This window comes from Xyrauchen texanus, chromosome 4 (assembly GCF_025860055.1).
Source record: "Xyrauchen texanus isolate HMW12.3.18 chromosome 4, RBS_HiC_50CHRs, whole genome shotgun sequence".
In the NCBI taxonomy this organism is placed as follows: Eukaryota; Metazoa; Chordata; class Actinopteri; order Cypriniformes; family Catostomidae; genus Xyrauchen; species Xyrauchen texanus.
Window position 1 is genome coordinate 53,115,059 of NC_068279.1, and position 22,068 is coordinate 53,137,126.

Consider the following 22,068-nt stretch of genomic DNA (forward strand, 5'->3'; position numbering starts at 1 on the left):
ATAGATTTATTATATGTACTTTCCTTTTCATTTAGTTGGATTTTGGTAATATTAGTTCACTTGTTTCCAAGGGGAGTGTGATCAGTGCGACACACTCTTATTGTGTGTCGCACTTGTGTTACTGTTATTGCTGTTTGCTCAGCAAGCATTTAATAAATGTTCGATTTCGAAACAATTCACCATCTTGTATTCCGCGTTATTATTATGATGCTGCTACCGCAGATAATAATAAAAAACGCTTCACTCAGGATGCGCCGGTTTAGTAATTCGACAATTATTTTCCAAAATAAAATACGATTTATCTTGTAAACTTGTGTTTATTGTAAAGAGCTGGAACGGGCCAGAATTGCACCCACAAAACCCTTGTTACAGGATCATGGCCCTAGACTTTAAAGTGAGTTTGTAACAATTGGGGGCTTGTCCAAGATAGGCTTTATGAGTGGATTATTTGTTTTGCTTTGACTGTTGTAACAAAATTTAATTTCACTCACTCTAATTGTTATGTATATACTCTATATGAAGTATAAACTTCTAGCAAAAGTGGAGCCAGTTCTGTAGCATAAGATCTAAAAAATTCAGGTGGCAAAGCCATCTGGCCCCAGAGCCTTGCCTGTAGGCAAGGCCTTAGTTACCTTACCAAGCTCCTCCAAGTTTATCTCAGAATCAAGGTAATTTATTAGCGTGGTCATCAGTTTAGGGAGTTCTAATGGTTCCACAAAGTTTCTAATAACTTCATAAGAAGATGAAGAACTATAAAGATCAAGACAGAATTGCTTAAGCATTATTAATATTACCAGAAGATTTCACTGAGGGAATTGTAGAAAAATACTCTCTCTGCTTTATACATCTAGCCAAAAGCTCCCTGCTTTTTTCCCCCTCAAAATATGCCTTGCCCTGAATAGCCAAAACTCCACCTTTCGCGATTAAATAGCATTATATCTGTATTTCAATCAGGTAAATTCTCTTGAGGCCATCAGACAACATTTGGCGCTTCAGCTCTGTCTCTGCACTTTTAATATTCCCTTCCAACTCCACATGTTCTTGTGCTTTATATTTTTTAGTGAATGAGGCATACTGTATGATCCGACCCCAAAGAACTGCCTTAATTGCCAACCAAGCCATGCCCACAGAGGATACTGAGTCTCCATATAGACATTAATTTCAGCTTTTAGAATTAGTTGGAATTCAGGATTTTGCAACGGGGATATATTTAAGTGCCAACTATATGATTTCTTTTTTCCGTATGTGGCAACACCTCTAAATTCACCAGGGCATGATCTGAGACTAAAAGGTTTCCAATTGAACAACCAACAAAAGATGAAATGAGAAACTTGGGGGAAAAAAAAAAATTATATATATATATATATATAATTATATATAAATGCCTTGTTGATGCTAGAGGTCAGAGGTTTTGATTCAAGCTGATAGAAGAGCAACTTTGCCTGAAATAACCACTCGTTACAACCGAGGTATGCAGCAAAGCATTTGTGAAGCCACAACACGCACAACCTTGAGGCGGATGGGCTACAACAGCAGAAGACCTCACCGGGTACCACTCATCTCCACTACAAATAGGAAAAAGAGGCTACAATTTGCAAGAGCTAACCAAAATTGGACAGTTGAAGACTGGAAAAATGTTGCCTGGTCTGATGAGTCTCGATTTCTGTTGAGACATTCAGATGGTAGAGTCAGAATTTGGCGTAAACAGAATGAGAACATGGATCCATCATGCCTTGTTACCACTGTGCAGGCTGGTGGTGGTGGTGTAATGGTGTGGGGGATGTTTTCTTGGCACACTTTAGGCCCCTTAGTGCCAACTGGGCATCGTTTAAATGCCACGGCCTACCTGAGCATTGTTTCTGACCATGTCCATCCCTTTATGGCCACCATGTACCCATCCTCTGATGGCTACTTCCAGCAGGATAATGCACCATGTCACAAAGCTCGAATCATTTCAAATTGGTTTCTTGAACATGACAATGAGTTCACTGTACTAAAATGGCCCCCATAGTCACCAGATCTCAACCCAATAGAGCATCTCTGGGATGTGGTGGAACGGGAGCTTCGTGCCCTGGATGTGCATCCCACAAATCTCCATCAACTGCAAGATGCTATCCTATCAATATGGGCCAACATTTCTAAAGAATGCTTTCAGCACCTTGTTGAATCAATGCCACGTAGAATTAAGGCAGTTCTGAAGGCGAAAGGGGGTCAAACACAGTATTAGTATGGTGTTCCTAATAATCCTTTAGGTGAGTGTATACATCTGTTCTAGAATAAATCTTATGTACTGATGAAAAATGTTTATAGTCCCTACCAGATGGGTTCAAAAGTCTCCAAATATCTGTAAGACCAAGATTTTTTTTACACATCCTGTGACGTGTCACTGTCGCTCTAGGGGGTTTACACACTTTTGCTTCACTATGATCAAGGACTGAGTGCATCAAAATATTAAAGTCTCCTCCCAATATTATATCATGAGGGGTGCCAGTGGCTTGCAACATCCCTTCAAGATCTATAAAAAAAGCCCCGATCATCGGTGTTGTGTGAATATTAGCCAAAATCAACCATTACCCCTGCATTTCTGCTAAAAAAAAATAATGACTCTAATTTATTTTTAATCCATTTGAGACATTTGAATTGTAGATGTTTACATGGTATAATGACTCCCCTGCTCTTACTTGAGCCAACACTAAAGAAAACATGTCCACCCCATATTTTCCCAGTTTCCTCAGAGAGTCAAGTGAATGTTCAGTGAATCAGGCTCACTCGGCTGTTAAATGAGTGCAACAGATTCCCTAATCACACTAATGTTTTGCAAGAAATATTCCACAGAACATACTCCAACCAACAGGAGGCGTAAAAGCACAAAGAATGAGCAGATACATTCACAAACTGTCCTCAAGGTGTGCTAATCCACAAAACAAACTCCAGCCTCTAGGCGGAACCAGCAAAAAAAAAACACACTCAGTCTTTGTGTGTGTGTATAATAATATATATATATATATATATATATATATATATATATATATATATATATATATACATACACACACACACACACACATATACACACACACACACACAAAATAACTATACCAGTTTCATGGTATACCGCTGTAGGAAAACTGACGGATATCATACCATGTACATTTGCTTCACTACGGTATTGAGAAAAAAAATGCAGCCAGACGGAGAATCTCACCTGCGCGTGTGCATCTCCTTTCCTCCTCGACTGCCTGTCAGACTCGTCAACTTGCCTCCCCACTCACACGTGCAATGGAGAAAATGTCAGAGAGATGCGAGGCAAGGGGGTCTGACATAAGTGTGTGTTTGTGTTGGTGTGACTTAAAGCAGTGTTTCTCAACTGATGGGTCACGACCCAAAAGTGTGTTGCAGGTCTATCGGACAGCAGGGAAAGAACAATGCCATAGTTCTCCCATTGAAGATATTTCGGCGGCCGTCCAAGTGATAGCCTATTTAGGACTTACAAGGCAGATTTTATGATAATCTCGCAATCAGCTAAAGGCTTCTCATCTGCACTTTTGCACAAGTGTAACGGAACCAGCTTGTGATCAATATATACTCTGCTCTCTGGCACGCGCGTGCAACAACTGGGCTTCCCTCGATATTGAGGACATCAAAACTAAAGTGACCCATTTCAATTCTAGTGAGACTTTTCTAGTTTAAAGCATTACGGAGGAAATTAAGTCAAACCTCTCAAACAGTAGGCAGCCCTGACATGCAAAACAGCACTCAGGAGGAAAAGAGCAACACATTGCACTGAATTATTAATTTTTTCACGATTTTACATGAGTAAAAGTAACTGATATATTTTGACAACATTTTATAGTTTCTTATTAAATAATCTAAAAGGTAAAATCTATTAGACCTTATTTTATATCAACAGTGACAGTTTAAGATGCGTTTCAGCTAGTATTTATTTTTCATAAATGCTATAATGTTATTATTATTATTACTATTATTTAAGACTAGCTACAATGACCTAACCATGGTAATGAGGAGCATTTCCTTCTGTGTAATATGCATTTTCTGTTTGAATGATGTTTGAAATTAAGAAACAAACGTGATAATAAAGTCCCCCCCTTTCAATTTTTAAAGGGGGACTTCCTGTAGATTTTAAATGCCACTTGATGCATGTCCTTATACTTGAAAACCATAAACAAAACTATGCAACATAAAAGGAAATGTGACCCAGCATACATGAAACGCAGGTTATGTTTTTACTATGGTGGGTCGCCACTTGAATTCCGATGTAAAATCTGTCCTAAAGCAAAACCAGTTGAGAACCACTAAGTTACAGACAGGAGCAATCTGGCTCTGCTGTCACGCAACTACAGTATATGTTAATTGTTAATAATCATAGGACATTAACTACAAAAAAAAAAAAAAAAAAAAAAAGAACATCAGCTGTGTGAGCTTTTAATATAATTTAACATGCTATGCTAAAATGTCAAATAACATGCTTTAGTTATATAAAATATTATAGTTACATGCAATATTTTATCATGTTTTTAATTCGGTTCATTATAATAATTTTGTTAGCTTTCTTATTTATTCTATTTATTTTCAAAAGGGAGACTTTTTACACATACTTAATTTAAAAAGTTTCAATTATAATTATGTGTTTTTCAACCAAAAAAAATCTCCTTTAAGGGTCATTGTAACTGCTAATAATAATTGTGTAATACCGTATACAGTGATATTTTCTGAGACTGTTATCATACTGTAAAAATCTCATACCGTTGCAACCCTAGTCTGGGAAAATCAAAATGTAGTGGTTCTTCCAAGAAAGCCTTCTTTTACTCCTCGCCTCGTGTAATACAAGATGTTTATCGGATGACTTGAGAAATCTGGCCAGAATTGATTTGGGCCCGTCTCCCACAGCGGAACTCTGAGCCGATTTATGTCGAGCAGACTCGGGAAGAGCCCATCCAGAAATGTCACCATATCTCGGCCTTCTTCGTCTTCAGAAATTCCAACAATTCGGACACTGTTTTGCAGGCTACGATTCTCTAAGTCTTCCAACTTTTCCCAGACACGCTACAAGTCTACATTGGTCTCTAGCGGATTAGTAGCAAATTCCCTCTCTGATGACTCCAGATAATCGATCCGTTTCTCAACATCCAACATTCCCGTTACCATCTCTCATCTTCATGGCAGTGATCAAATCGACATATTACAGCAATCCTCCAAGTCAGCAATGACCTTCGCCAGCATTGCCGACATGTTCAATGTTGACGCTGAATCGCTTTCCCTGCACTGTCCAAATTGAGTCCCGGGCTTGCAGCCTCATCAGGGGCTTCAGCTTGAGCATGTAAGTGTCTTTTAATGTCTCCAGAGCCTCAGGATTGTCTCAAATTGTCATCCTAGAATAGTCAATCTGAGTGTATCGAATCTCACCAGTTTATGACATAAAAAGTATTAAAACTAGCAAAGTGCACAGAGCTTGCATTCACACGTCTGACACTTGAGTGACCCTCACTTTTTATGTTTAATTAATGCTTATTTGTTCACTTTTAATTTACATACCCAGTTAAAAAAGTATACCATAAAGAGATAATATTCAATATCATTTAAATTAATTGCAGCTTTTCACGAAATACTTTTTTATGAGCCTTCATCTTTAAAACCATCTAATAAACAGCTTTCTCCACACAAATGTATAGTGTGTCAAATGAAAATGACAACTATAAACAAATATTTAAAATATAGTCATAAAAAATAAAGTTTGATTTATCTATGGAATGTCAAGGAATAATTGATTATTGCCAAAATTGATCCAAAATGCTATGGTAAATCAGAATTCCAAAGGAAAAAAGGGCCATTTTGATCACCCCCCACCCCACCCCACCCCACCCGTAGGCCAAGAACAGAACCAGACCTGTGTGAGCTCGGACATGTGTCTGAAAGCAGTTGTAGTATTTGTACTTTTTTCCACATATTCCACAAATGTAAGAGCCTGTGGAAGAGAAAACTCTGTTAGACTGTATTAGATGAATATAGAGGAGAGAGAATGGATAATGTATTAATCCTGAAACTTTTAGTTGGAGAAAGAGCTGTACCTTGTGTTTGAGAGTTGCGCGAGTTGTTCCCTAAAACCACACAGATCTCAGCAGGCATGTTGCTGTCGCTGGCTTTGCCATTACTAGCCACTGACTCGCTAGGGGAAGCCACCTCAGTCTTTACTTTGACAGATAGAGGCTTTGGGGAGGTTGTGGGGACAGCTTGTGTGGTTCCTGCCTCTGTGGGGACTACGGAAGTGTCCTTCGGCTCCTGACTTGGGTTCGGCACCTCCTGACAGCTCATGACTCGTCTGTGCAGCAAGAGCGATAGAAACTGCAAGAGATAAAAACAGGAGTGGAGTCAAATTCAGCAGAATTATTAGCTTTGCCCTCAGAGCTGAATTTGTTTATTTGACAGGTACAATAAATAATATCATGTTACATGGACTAGTAGCTATTTTGCAGCTCCGGTAGGATTTTAAATAAAATAAATATATAAAAAGACAGAAATCGGTGTCAGGTGTAATTGGTTTCATTATTAACTGGCAAATGATTTGAGGAACAGGACTGTTCACACATTTGAAAATCAACTTAAAATGAAAAATTCTCTTTTTGATGAACTGATCTGTTTTAATTATTATTTCACAGCGATGCCATTTAATTGATTTCTAAATCAACTTTTTTGTTATATATATATATATATATATATATATATATATATACATACACACACACACACATTTTTATTTTTTTAAGCGCTACAACAAAATAAACTGTAATAAGTCCACAGTCGTTAGATTGACAAAGTTAGAATAAAATGTGCACCTTCTTTGGTTCAAATGCTAAAACAAAAACAAAATGGCCACCAACAGCCAATCAACTTCCCAAACTTCAGCACCTAAAAACTTGAATTGGAAAACGCTGATGGGCATGAAACTTATTAAACTCAAGAAGAGTCTCTACACGAATCAGCCACACGGTGATGCTACAATAAGCCGGAACAGTATATGCTAGAATAATTTCTCTCAGCTTCTCAAAATCCTTCAGAGCCCTCAAATCATAATGGACACATGGATTTCAAATTTCTGCATGAAAACTTTACCCACTTGTGGCAGGGCGGAGGGTGGGGCCGGGTCGTGTTCATACACACCCGGTCCCATATTAGGCTAATCAAGCCTCTGAGGTTTAAAGGTCGACTGCAGAGGATCGTGCGGGAGAGAGAGAGATCGTTAGCGGACATGTCCGTCGTGTGTGTTTATGTTGTCTTTTAAGTTTACTTAAACTATTATTTATATCGTCAAGCCGGTTCTCGCCTCCTTTCCATTGATCCCTTTACACTGGTGCCGAAACCCGTGAAGGAGGAGGGATACGGCGTAGTAGAGTTCTCGCCACTACCGTCCACCCCAACGGAGCAGCCGCGGCCATCTGCCGGGGGACGAGGAGCCCAGCCGCCTGAAAGAGGACGATGGCCGCTGACCACGAGGGGAGAAGGGGCTCCTAGCCGACCGCCTGGAGCGGTCAGGGCCACTGCCAGGGGCGCAGGAGTCGCCTACCAGCCGCTGAAACGCGGCGGGGTTTAAGACCACCGACCGTGAGCGGGGAGGGGCTCGCTGACGACCGCCTGGAGCGAGAGAACCACTGCCAGGGGCGGGGGAGACCCCTTTTGTTCCCCGAGAATGCTGGAGGACTGCCTCGGATCCGAGGTAAGGGAAATTTCATACATTTTTGATGCTAGGGGGTGCAATAACTTAAGAAAATCCTATGTGTGCTACTGTAATTAAGGCAGTTAGGATAAGGTTAGGGTTCCACAGGATCTTTCCATTCAAAACTGATTATTTTTGTAATTTTTCCATACGTGCTTGGCCCCCAATAATTACCGCTTGTGGCTATATTCATTATTATCTTGGACTTTTTGCATTTAATTGATAGGAGAGTACAGAAATTACAGGACGCAATGGGGAGAAGATGGGGGCATAGGAATCCTAGAATCTAACTTGAGTACCCCATGAGCATGTGGGCTTCCACCCAGACAATTTAAGAAAATTAAAGAATGTTTGAGTTTAATCCAGCTTAGATGTAATGATAAAATTCCCTGCAACCTATTAGGGACAATTAATGTCCCTACAAGTTGTTGTATTCAAAGTGTGTAACAAGAACTTCGACTATCACAACAAAATCAGACAAACAAGCAAAATCTAATTACACTTTTAATACAGTAATGCAGAAGTGTTTTGAAAACAGAATATTACCCTTTATCATCTGTGTGGGAGATACTAATAACAGAACTACTGATCTTTGGGATAAGAGATATGTGCAGTGCTCAAATCCCTTTGCAGAGAGAGTATAGAAAACTTAAAAATCGAAAGATAATGTGGAAGCATCATCTATATCTACAGTAACATTGCAGTTTTAGCACACTTTTTTTTTTTTTTTTTTTTTAAATAGAACCATTAAGTTTTTTTTTTTAGTGGCTACATCTCTTGATTGATTATAAAGACAAACATAGCATCTATGGCATTATGGGTATGAAACATTGAGTTTGAAAAGCAATAAAAAATTTAAAAAAAGACCTCTGAAATTATTTGAATACAGTATAAGTGTGATGTTTAAAATACGGACCAAACAGTGCTTCAGACTGCCACTAAAATAGTCTCAAATGTGACAAATTCTGACAATAATAAGATCTAGAAACATTGTAAATAGTTGGGAACACTGTTTCATCAGAAGTCATCTTTTCACTTATTGAATTGCATATTTAGAGTGCATCCAGTGTGTTACATCACGTTTCACTCTTTCTGTTGAGATGAGCTCGCTGACATTCACAAACGACTCTTTTGAACTGTCTTTATAATGAAACAGCAGAAAAGAAATTCACAAAATTGGTCTGAAATCAGGAGCTTGAATCATGCAACGAATCAGCCGTCAGTGAGTTCACACCTGGGAGTGCAGACATTTCAAAATAAGAGTCACTGGTGTATTTCAGGCTTGTTTATAATTAAAAGTCCCGTTTTATGTACCATATCTTTACTTATTTATTTATTTAAACTGGTTATTATTGAGATTTTGGTAGCACAATAAACATAATCTGGGATTTAATTTGGCTTTTGTAGTTTCTGTGTCTGGGCTGCCCAGTCACATAAATTCCATCAATTTCAGGAATCTGAGTTGATTCCAATATTTCTGGAATTGTACAGCCCTATATCTTGTACTAAAATTAAAAACAGAAATGGAAATAAAACGGACTGCACATCTAAAAAAAAAAAAATAAAAATACTATAGGATGGTTGCATCTCAAAATATTCAGGTCCAAAATATCCGGCAAACTTCTACACACATCAAATAAGAAATTCTTCAAACACTTGAAGAATGAAAAAAAAAAAAAAAAGGTTTTCAGATTTCAATTCAGTTAGAAAAACAACAAAGCTGCTGGAAGATGTTAAGTTTTCTTGCACCAAACTGTGGTAGCTATGAGCAGAATCATTCATTTTAACATCTAATGAGGATGTATCTCTCTTGGGCTATTTCAGGAGATGATGGAAGAATATTAGACTGACAGTCCTAGTTTCCTTGAACCAGAAACACACTGACAACAACATTGCCATGTTCTTATTAGCAGAGCACATCTGCATGAACCAATAAACTGCTGAGGATAATTTCTTTGTTGTTTTTGTTTTTTATTTTTAATTGAGGGGAGGGGGGTTAAAACAAATATCACCTCTTAAATTTTATGTGAATGAGTGGGCAACTCAAAAGCATTTTCAATTTATATGATAATGATCTCTGAATTAAAATGTAATAACTAGGAGATATTGAAAAGCATGCAAAAAAAATAAATCCCCAAAAGAAGACTAAAATTAGAAACTCGGGGCAGCATCCAGGCCAGGACTGAGCCCATAAACACTGAGATTAAATTTTTTGATGGAAATCAAAATTGCAATGCAAGCTGCAGATGAAGAACCTGTACTGCTGTGATTTTTGAAACCATAAAAAATATGCTGCTTTACAAAGGCAGTGAACCTTTATAAAAAAAATAAAAATCAACAATCAGTCCTTTTTTTGTACATTTCCAGCACATTTTAACAATATTGTGATAATACTGATAACGTGATAGTTTTGGTCACGATAATAGTGATATGACATTTTCATACCGTTACATCTCTATTATACAGTGCATCCAGAAAGTATTCACAGTGCTTCACGTTTTCCACATTTTGTTATGTTACAGCCTTTTCCAAAATGGATTCAAATCATTATTTTCCTCAAAATTCTACAAACAATACCCCATAATGGCAACGTGAAAAATTTGTTTTTAATCTTTACATTTATTACAAATACAATTTAAAAAATTTAATAAAAATCATATGTAAGTATTCACAGCCTTTGCTCAATACTTTATTAAAGCACCTTTGGAACCAATTACAGCCTCAAGTCTTTGAGTATGATGCTACAAGCTTGGCACACCTATTTTTGGGAAGTTTCTCCCATTCTTCTTTGCAGGACCTCTCAAGCTCCATCAGGTTAGATGGGGAGCGTTGGTGCACAGTCATTTTCAGATCTCTGCAGAGATGTTCAATCAGGTTCAAGTCTGGGCTCTGGCTGGGCAACTCAAGGACATTCACAGAGTTGTCCCCTAGCCACTCCTTTGTTATCTTGGCTGTGTGCTTAGGTCTTTGTCCTGTTAGAAGATGAACCATCGCCCCAGTCTGAGGTCCAGAGCGCTCTGGAGCAGGTTTTCATCAAGGATGTCTCTGTACATTGCTGCATTCATCTTTCCCTTGATCCTGACTAGTCTCCCAGTTACTGCCGCTGAATATATATATATTTTTTAGGCCTGTCGAATTCACGTATTAATTCAGTGCGATTAATTTTACAAAAAAAATAACGCGCTAAAAAAATGCAAATAATCGCACTTCCCCCAGACCATAATAAGGAAGAGTCCTGAGAAATGACAGCTTGTAGTACATCCCGTTTACTCCAGAGGTCAGTAAGAGAAATTTCAGCTGTATGAGCAACGTGCATTTTATACGGTGAAGAAAACTAAATTCAGCAGCAACAAAAAGATGTGTTACCTTCTTGCGTTCAAAACACTTGAAGGAGCGCAAATGCGAACTAAGGGATCTCAAGATGTGTTTAAAGATTGAGTATTAAACTATATTTAACTTGACACAGTGACCTAAACATTTTATGTTTATGAGGCAACGCACCCGAGACACTACACAAGCATGTCTGACACAGGGTGTGACTGGATTGAGTTTTTCAAGTGTGAATCAGAAGCTACCTATTTTGTTAGAATTCTGGGGTCTTTAAAAACTACCTAACCTCTTTTTTCATCATGATTTTGCATTCCAGTTCTGGAATTCAAATTTAGCAAATATTTTAGGTTATTACACACACTGGCGGCCAAATTTTTGAAATAATGTACAGATTTTCCTCTTATGGAAAGAAACTGGTAATTTCAGTTCAGTTGAATGCTACTCTGGTGAATAAATGTATAGTCAGGGCACTAATAACATGAAAAATTACTATTACAATTTGAAAAATGTTTTATAACTTCTTAATCTACATACAGCTCTTATCAAAATATCCTCCCTCCATCTGCAGATCCTTGGCATTCTAGCTGACAATTTGTCCAGATACTCAGGTGACATTTCACCCCACACTTCCTGTAGAACTTACCATAGATGTGTCTGTCTTTTTGGGCACTTCTCACGCTGATTACACAAAAGCTAAATGGGTTTAAGATCCATAACATTATTTTCCAATTAGCTGTTGTCCAATGTCTGTTTCTTTGCCCACTCTAACCTTTTCTTTGTTTTTCGGTTTAAAAAAAATAGCTTTTTCTTTGCAAATCTTCCCATAAGGCCTGCACCCCTGAGTCTTCTGTTGTACATGAAACTGGTGTTGAGCGGGTAGAATTCAATGAAGCTGTCAGCTGAGGACTTGTGACGAGTCTATTTCTAAAACTAGACTCTGATGTACTTATCCTCTTGTTTACTTGTACATCTGGCCTTCCACATGTCTTTCTGTCCTTGTTAAAGCCAGTTGTCCTTTGTCTTTGAAGACTGCAGTGTACACCTTTGTATAGTTGAGTGCACATGCTCAGCGTCATATCCACAGGTTGCCTTTAAGAAATAGACGTATGAGTGCTGCCAGCATCCCTGCAGAGGTTGAAGGGGTGGGGGGGGGGGGGTCAGCCTGTCAGTGCTCACACCATACGGCGCACACTGCATCAAATTGGTCTGCATGGCTGTCGTCCCAGAAAGAAGCCTCTTCTAAAGATGATCCACAAGAAAGCCCACAAACAGTTTGCTGAAGACAAGCAGACTAAGGACATGGATTATTGGAACCATGTCCTGTGGTCTGATGAGACCAAGATAAACTTATTTGGTTCAGATGGTGTCCAGATTGTGTGGCGGAAACCAGGTGAGGAGTACAAAGACAAGTGTGTCTTGCCTACAGTCAAGCATGGTGGTGGGAGTGTCATGGTCTGGGGCTGCATGAGTGCTGCCGGCACTGGGGAGCTACAGTTCATTGAGGGAACCATGAATGCCAACATGTACTGTGACATACTGAAGCAGAGCATGATCCCCTCCCTTTGGAGACTGGGCCGCAGGGCAGTATTCCAGCATGATAATGACCCCAAACACACCTCCAAGATGACCACTGCCTTGCTAAAGAAGCTGAGGGTAAAGGTGATTGACTGGCCAAGCATGTCTCCAGACCTAAACCCTATTGAGCATCAGTGGGGCATCCTCAAACAGAAGGTGGCGGAGCACAAGGTCTCTAACTTCCACCAGCTCCTTGATGTCATCATGGAGGAGTGGAAGAAGACTCCAGTGGCAACCTGTGAAGCTCTGGTGAACTCCATGCCCAAGAGGGTTAAAGCAGTGCTGGGAAATAATGGTGGCCACACAAAATATTGACACTTTGGGCCCAATTTGGACATTTTCACTTAGGGGTGTAATCACGTTTGTTGCCAGCGGTTTAGACATTAATGGCTGTGTGTTGAGGTATTTTGAGGGGACAGCAAATTTACACTGTTATACAATCTGTACACTCACTACTTTACATTGTAGCAAAGTGTCATTTCTTCAGTGTTGTCACATGAAAAGATATAATCAAATATTTACAAAAATGTGAGGGGTGTACTCACTTTTGTAAGATACTGTGTATAAATATTGGTTTTGGATAGACAAGATTGACAAATGCTTATCAATAATACTCTTATGGCTAAACTGTTTACGGTGTTCGGTTACTAAAATGTAACTGTTACTAAAATATGACTAAAATGTCAACAGTTTTCATTGACTAAAACTACATTAACCTGTTAAGCCCAGACTTCGTCAACTAAAACTTGACTAAAAAAAAAACAAAAAAAACCAAATAGGGTAAGGTTGACTAAATATGATAAAAACTAAAAAGCACATTTGACACAGGATTAAGACTCAAACTAAATAAAAAACAACGGCTGACAAAATTAACACTAGTATTCAGTTGCCAGGTCATTAATAGTGCATTAACGAAAAGCCAAATTTACATGTATTTAACATCACTTTTTTTTTTTTTTTTTTTTTAGATAAGTATGGTACCACCTCCACCTCATTTTGAGTCAGGTAAAACCCTGGTACAGTACTGACAGGTCAGGGGGAAAAAAGAAAAAAAAAAAGATATCACAATACAGATTAATTACAAAAGTACAAATATGACAATACTTTAAGTAGCCTACCATGCACTGTAAATAATACAAAGTTGAGAAACTCAAGTAGAGAGAACAACTTTGAATTTGCCCAGAACTGGCCACCCTCCAAATGATCTGGCCAAGAATAGCCACAGTAAAAGGATGCCACTAGCAACTCTAAGGAGTTACAGTTCTCCAAGAAATGAAGATCCCAACAGAGAGATAAAATCAAACAAGAAACCTGAAGGAAGATTTGATGCTCTGATTAGAAATAAACTGTACTTTTCAAGCTCAGTGCAAATCTACATAATACTGAGATCACCTTCCCTACAAAGAATAATGGTTGCTGCAGCATCATATTTTGGGATTCCTTCACTGTGGTAGGTAGGGACAATAAATAAATAAAAGACGACTGAGACCAGCACTTATGAAATTTGTACAAAAAGGTCAGATTTTCTTGCTTTCACTGAGGCACATAAAATGCCCTTTGGAACACTCTCAAATCATGCTGAGCTAACATGGATCATCAGGTTTTGTCCATGCCAGCTCGAGTGCATGCTGTCATCAAAGAAAAATGGGGCATGCCAAACACTAAATTCAGAAATGTATGAAGCTCCACAAGCTGGAGAAAGGTATAAAACATTAGCAAATCTTTAATGATCCTAGGAGCACCATCAAGTCCGCTGTAACAAAAAGGAAAACATGGCATAAACCAGGCACAGAAATAATAAATATAGCAAGCAGCAAATACAGGGCCAAGCTCCGAAACGGCAAGCACTGCAGCACACTCAGACTGAATACGACACGTAAAGCAAACCAGCACCACTCCACAAGTTGCCTCAGGGAAGGATTGAACCTGGGCCTCTCCGTTTCACATTTCTGCGCACTTCCCACGGCACCACACAGAACTTACACCACCAAAAGGGACACACCAAGCTGACAGTCAGCAGGTTTTGAAAGAAAAAAAAAATAAAAAATTACAAATTGCTCTCTGCAATTTTCTGAAGACTTAGTATTAGAAAGCAATGATGCATACAAAGTTGTTTAAATTGACTAAGCATTTTGATAACTATGTGGTGCTGTATCCAAACTACTCAGGTCTTCAGGACATGATATCGAAGATGCATCACAATTTCCATACAAATCCGACTAAGTCTTCAAAAGACACATTGCTTTATAGTCCAATTCAATATGGTGTAGAGACGATTGGTAAAAAAATTATATTGTTGACATCCTCATGGCCCAAGGACTACATGGACACCAAGCTCATGATTTAGGATATATGGCTAAAAAGTTAAATGGCAAAAACAGCAATGTGTCAGATTTTGCGAACAAAAGCTGAAATTTAATAACTGGCAGTGGCAATAGTGTTTTTCCTAAAGCCCCAAAATTGTGTCTGGGGGCTGTTCATACCCACCTCAATGTTTACCCGTGCCAAATTAGAAAATGTCCTCCGATTCTCCATTGGGGCTCGATACGTCACCAAGGAGGGAATATAATAAATTTTTGGAATGTGCCCACAGTTCTTTTGAAACCGTTTTAACAGAACAAGTTTCACAGACATGAGACTAACAGAAATGAAATAATGTGTCCATGAACAAATGGGGGTTTGCATTAAGTACTGCAGAGTACTACTCCTCATGGACTGCACCAGATTTGCCAGTTCTTGCTGCGAGATGTTACCCCACTCTTCCACCAAGGTATTTGCAAGTTCCTGGACATTTCTGGGGGGAATGGCCCTAGCCCTCACTAGGGTTGTGCCGATGGACGGTGATGGCTGACCAACATCACGATGTAGAGCCACCATCGTGATGCCACGCCCCCTTTTGCGAGTCTTGCTAGTGTGACTCACTAATCCTAGTCTCTTCTATAGTTAACCTAAAAACTTTGCAGGGATTGCTCTGTAAATTAAATTGAGAATATAACTAATGCATATATGCTATTTTAAATACTGTAGTATATGCCAGAGACGTGACGTGTTAGTCTGTGAAAATACAGTGTCAGGCAGGCTACACAAATATTGATCTTGACATTGTTAGCTTCTTGTCTTTTTTTTACATGTCTAACACGGTACATTTAGATTAAAATATTTTATGTTGTAGGCTACAAGAAAATAGCCTTTATTAATTAATTATTAGTAGTTGTAGTGTCTCAGAAAATCTTGCTCATTGTCCCGTACTCTTGTATACTGAAGCGGCAGTTTAAGATAAACCCAGACCAGCGAACGTCAAATAACTTTTGTCTGGTTAATACTTTTAAAGAAAAATTTCCTTGGCCATAAATCCATAATGTTAAATCAAATGAAAGAAACAAAGTGAATATGAATAACACACATTTATTAAAACATAGAAGAACAACAAATAAAACGAGAAACAACATTTCACTTATAATTAGCAGCACAATTAACTTCAGCACAGGCTACAAAATAAATTATGTTATTGAAATATTGTAAAGTGGTCATATGAACTACACAAATGAACGTTTAAAAAATAATATGCAAAATCGAATAGCTCCGCAACGGATGGCGAAAAATGCGCAAAGAAGTCTATTATCTTTCACCATAGACCATGTTTAAATTTCGATGTTTCTGGACAGAAATGCCAACATATTCACTTTATCTGGTTTTAATAAGCTGCGGATTGGAGTAACTACACTACCCGCTGTGCTGAAGACCCGCTCTGATGGAGTACTGGTAGCACATATGCACAGATATTTCCGTGCTAATCTTGCCATGAACGGAAACATTTTGTCGTTCGTTTTCCACCAAGTCAGCGGGTCCTCTTCCCCATCAATGGCCATTTCCTGCAGGTACATGGTCATTTCTGCCTCGACCTTTTGCTCATCAGTGAGTAAAATAACAAAATTATAGTTTTTAAGTGGAAAGTAGTATTTGTGTAAAGAGATACATTAAAATAAAAAGTGCACAATTCTTAAATGAAAGCTAAAAAAAAAAAATGCTTCACGTGTCGTGCAACCTACTGATAAAGCGCCGACGAGTCATTAGTTGGGTTCGTAAAATAATGAAATTATAATTTTTCATATAATTTTTGAAAATTATATGAAATTATATAATCCCCCCCCCGCCCCCGCCCCACCGACGATATCATCGTCCATCGCGATGTTTTACTGTCAACATCGTCAACTGCCAATTTAGGGGACATCGCCCAACCCTAGCCCTCACCCTCCTTTCCAACAGGTCACAGACGTGCTCAATGAAATTTAGATCGGGGCTCTTCACTGGCCATGGCAGAACACTGACATTCCTGTCTTGTAGGAAATCACACACAGAACGAGCAGTATGGCTGGTGGCAATGTCATGCTGGAGGGTCATGTCAGGACGAACCTGCAGGAAAGATACCACATGAGGGAGGAGGATGTCTTCCCTGTAAAAGCACAGCAATGAGATTGCCTGCAATGACAACAAGCTCAGTCTGATGATGCTGTGACACACCGGCCCGGACCAAGATGGACCCTCCACCTCCAAATCCATCCCGCTCCAGAGTACAGGCCTCGGTGTAACGCTCATCCCTTCGACTATAAAACGTGAGTCCGCCCATCACCCCTGGTGAGACAAAACTGTGACTCGTCAGTGAAGTGCACTTTTTGCCAGTCCGGTCTGGTCCAGTGAAGGGTTTGTGCCCATAGGTGACGTTGTTGCCAGTGATGTCTGGTAAGGACCTGCCTTACAACAGGCCTACAAGCCCTTTGTCCAGCTCTCTATCAGCCACTCTCTCATTGCAGACAGTCTGAGCACTGTTGGAGTGATTATGCATTCCTGGTCTAACTCGGGCAGTTATTGTTACCATCCTGTACCTGTCCTGCAGGTGTGATATTCGGATGTACCGATCCTGTGCAGGTGTTGTTACATGTTGTCGGTCATTGTGAGCATGATTTGCTGTCCTTCCTGTCTCCCGGTAGCGCTGTCTTAGGTGTCTCACTGTACAGACATTGCAATTTATTGCCCTGGCTACATCTGCAGTCCTCATGCCTCCATGCAGCATGCCTAAGGCATAATCACCCAGATGAGCAGGGACCCTGAGAATCATTCTTTTAGTGTTTATCAGAGTCAGTAGAAAGGTCTCTTTAGTGTTCTAAGTTTTTATAACTGTGACCTTAATTGCCTACAGTCTGTAAGCTCAACAATAAGGACTGCCCGATGGCCCGGGGCCAGAGTGAGAACGATTCGGGCCAGTTGCTACAACTGTCAATTGCCCTATCGGGCCAGTGCATGCAGAGAGAGACCACAAAAATTACACGTGCGAACAAAGTCTTCTAACTGAGGAGCGAGTGCGAGTATATTTATCTCGCAAAATGCGCAAATGCATAATGTAATGGATGTGCGAAGGCATAGTCATGTGCACGCACATGATGCATATGTCTCATCATCTGTCTCAGTGCAGAAAAGACTGTTTAAGATGTATGTGCACTCGTAAAGGGACAGGAGCGCTAGTTTTATTACCACTGTATATCAGTCAGTGTTGGTCTTGTTTGGGTTGTCCGATTTCATGTTATATACACCATGTTAATTCACACATCAGGCCTAATGTCTACCTACTGTATATTATACATCACAACCGATTTAGTAGCAAGTCGGTTCTCAATAATCAAATCTTTAATTCAGTGACTAAATCTTTGATCATTGTGAACACTACACATGGGCAAAAGTTGCATGACTAAACGGGTGACCGAAAACCCATCATCTCCTCCACAGAACTAAAGATCTTTAAAATCTGAAATACTGGTTCAATCGGGCCAGTAGAAAAAAATCCTTAGCGATGAGCCCTGTAATGACCATTTCACAGGTGCATGTTCATTAATTGTTGGAAAAGGAAGACTGTCTAGACATCAACAATTTCTTCAGTAGCCTACTTTAGAAGTGAAAGCCATCAAGTCACTTTTCCAAAGGCAGTTTCATGCATCTACGTCAAAATGGCGTTTTTCAAATGCGTCTGACAGGCAACTCTCCAAAATTGTAATTTTTGCAGACCACAATAGCTGTGATTAGTCCAATACACGTACACGTCGCACGAGACAGAGACACCATGCCATTCATTTTCAATGAGAGCACAGCGACTTCCGGCAACATGAGCTGTCGTGACTATTGGCGACAGAGTTTGAAAATGTCAACATTATGCAAATGATGAGCGACATTTCTGAGCAACTACAAATGAGAGTGAAGACAGCGTAGCTCACGTAATCCATCTCCAGGCAGGGTGAAATTCTGGAATCGACTCGAGTGCAGGCAAGATGGAGAATTAAACGTTTCTGTGCACAATTTCACCGTTTAATATAATTTGTCTGTAACCACATACATGGATATGGCCTAATAAAATGATGCGTGGAAAACCGTGTCGGCATTCTGAGTGAGTTTGATTCATATATTGATATAGCGTTCGTCTTGATTAATTATATGATGCATTAAACACTGCTGCAGGGGAGCGCAAATGCGCTTCCCTGCAGAATGTGCCTTTTTAGAGGTAAAATAAATACTGATTTCTTGTCAAATTAGTATACTTTAGCTTTAGCGGCAGCATCATCAGTAAATAGCATTTCAAAAGCTACTATGGCTTAAAAAAAAAGGACAACAGCAAGCAATCTCTGTAGAATGGCTGTCACAAACATGACCTTTTGGCCAACGGTTATATTCATAAAAAAAACACATAACACTAGCACATGACAAGAATAGAAAAAATAATAAAAGTATTATAATAATTAATTATTATAATAATAACTTTTTGCGCTGTGGCACTTGTATGTTTTGATTTATCAGCGAGTCTAACCACACACACACACACACACACACACACACACACACACACACACACACACACACACACACACACACACGAGTGGCATGTGTCTCGTTACCCTACCAGGATTTCACGGCACTTTTTCTTGATTTATGCAGCCTAAATTGATTAAATTTGCTTCGGCTTTGCTCAGAAATTGTGATGCCATTTGCAGTTTTCCTTGTTGTTGTTTGCAATGAAAATGCAAACAATCATAGTACACTTGTGGAATTTGTGTCAATGACGATGTAAGTGCAGTTTCCTGAAATTAATTTAGTGCATGACAACTGAATATGCAGCTAGCAAGCAAAAAAATATATAAATACAAAACTGCAATACATTTAAGATATGAAACCCGAGATATGGCTAATAAGAGTTAAATGGAAGACCCTTCATTATTTTTTAAACGAAAATGTTCTGCCTTAGACAATGCAAGTAAACTTTGGTTCAAGAATACACAGGGCTCAAGGCTTAGAATTTTGACAATGAAATAAATGACAAACAGCTGTCAGTACCATCGAGTAAAGTCGCGAGTTCGAATCCAGGGCGTGCTGAGTGACTCAAGCCAGGTTTCCTAAGCAACCAAATTGCTAGGTTGCTAGGGAGGGGAGTCTCACATGGGGTTAACCTCCTCATGGTCGCTATAATGTGTGGTTCTTGCTCTCGGTGGGGTGTGTGGTGAGTTGTGTCTGGATGCCGTGGAGAATAGCGTGGGCCTCCACACGCGCTACGTCTCCGCAATAACGCATTCATCAAGCCACGTGATAAGATGTGCGGATGGATGGTCTCTGACGTGGTGGCAACTGAGATTCATCCTCCACCACCCAGATTGAGGTGAGTCACTTTGCCACCACGAGGACTTTTAGCACATTGGGAAATATTATATATATAATATTTTTATATTATATAAAAATATTTGCAAGATATGATTTATGCCTTATTTAATCCCATACATGCGCTTTACAGATCTAAATTCATAAATACATCATATTAACCTCAGCCTTCCAGCCATTTACACATGTGTTTTTAAGCCAAGAAATCTGTGGAGATGATGGGTTTTCGGTCACCGGCTTAGTCATGCGGTCATGCAACTTTTGCTCATGTGTAGTGTTTTCACAAGAATGATCAAAGATTATTCAATGAGTTAAAGATTTGATTATTGGCTGAGAGAACAGACTTTCTACTAAATCTGTTGTGATGTGTAATATACCGTAGGCAGACATTAGGCCTGATCTGTGAATTAACAATGTGTATACAACATGAAATCAGACAACCCAAACAAGACCAACACTGACTGATATACAAAGAACACAAATACCTGTATGGTCCTGAAATTAGACATGTAACAGGTGTTTTATGAGGATATGAAGTAGACTGTTTCAAATATTCATCTTCACCCAGCAGCTGAACAGCTCTGATAATAATAGCCAATAGCCATAGTGATCTTGCTTCGTTTCATATCAAACGCTATTATCGTGTTGAATTAATGTTTACATTTTGAAACATTACCTAATTAAATGTATACTTACATTTTGGATATTGAGCAGCTCATGATTTCCAGACATGTGTATAACTGGGGTTTAACAAATTGTATTGCATCTCATTTGGTGTTTCATCTCTAAATGTAAATTAATGAGAAAATGTGTTTGTTTTTTACAGTGGGAATAAAAATAGCGGTCTGTCCCTTTACGAGAGCACATACATGTTAAACAGTCTACGCTGCACGGAGAGAGATGATGAGACATATGCACGGAGAGACATGGACTTTCAGTCCTATAGATAGAAACAAATTGTGGATTTCTTGTGTTCTAATGTGCGATTACTAATTTTCACCAACATGTAAAATGAAAAATGTGGGGATTTCGTGCACCGTGAACACAGAATGTGCAGGAATACTTAATGTTGCACAAGACGTTAAATGCCACTACGAAATTCATTAAGTGGGGTTTTTTCCTGCCATTTTCTACACACTGAAAATAGCTGCTGCAAAGACACTTAGACAAGAGCAAGTGTCTGCGTGATCTTATGCATGCACACAACTTTGCCTTTGTGCGTCCAGTATATTATGCATTTGCGAGATAAATATACTTGCGCTCGCTCCTCGGTTAGAAGACTTTGTTCGCTCAGTGTCATTTTTGTGCTCTCTCATTTGTTGTTCGCTTGCACTAATGTTATAAATGCAGCACTGGCCCGATTGGGCAGGTGACAGTTCTAGCAACTGGCTTGAATCTCTCACACTGGCCCCAGGCCATCAGGCAGTCCTTATTGTCGAGCCCTGAAATAGTAAAACGTTAACAGTAGATCCAGTAGTTAGTAAGGTTAAAACAGTAGACCTACAATAAAACTGTAAATGAGGATTTAATATTGGCGATAATTTGTTATAACTGCGATTATCTAAGAGAACTGTGATTGACACACGTGCAGAGTGCTGTACATGTGCTCTGTGCATGCATCAAACATGAGGACATAATCAAACTTCAAATCATGATTGCTCCTAGGAGAAGCAAATGTCAAGATTCTTAGAGAAAAATGTGTTGCAGTATGGACAGCTTATACAAAACCGATTGATACAAAC

The 22,068-nt window shown here is 39.3% G+C and overlaps 1 protein-coding gene across 6 annotated transcripts in view; it reads right to left on the reverse strand.

Moving 5' to 3' along the window:
* Positions 1–22,068, reverse strand: part of znf618 (zinc finger protein 618) — a 59,738-nt gene that overhangs the window by 34,837 nt on the left and 2,833 nt on the right. For all 6 annotated transcript variants that reach the window (XM_052119050.1, XM_052119031.1, XM_052119041.1 and 3 more), the window contains exons 3-4: positions 6,087–6,360; positions 5,906–5,983 (exon numbers count right to left, since the gene is read on the reverse strand). In XM_052119050.1, coding sequence (XP_051975010.1) covers positions 5,906–5,983; positions 6,087–6,330 — 322 coding nt within the window. In that variant the 5' untranslated portion in view covers positions 6,331–6,360. The remainder of the gene's footprint in view (positions 1–5,905; positions 5,984–6,086; positions 6,361–22,068) is intronic.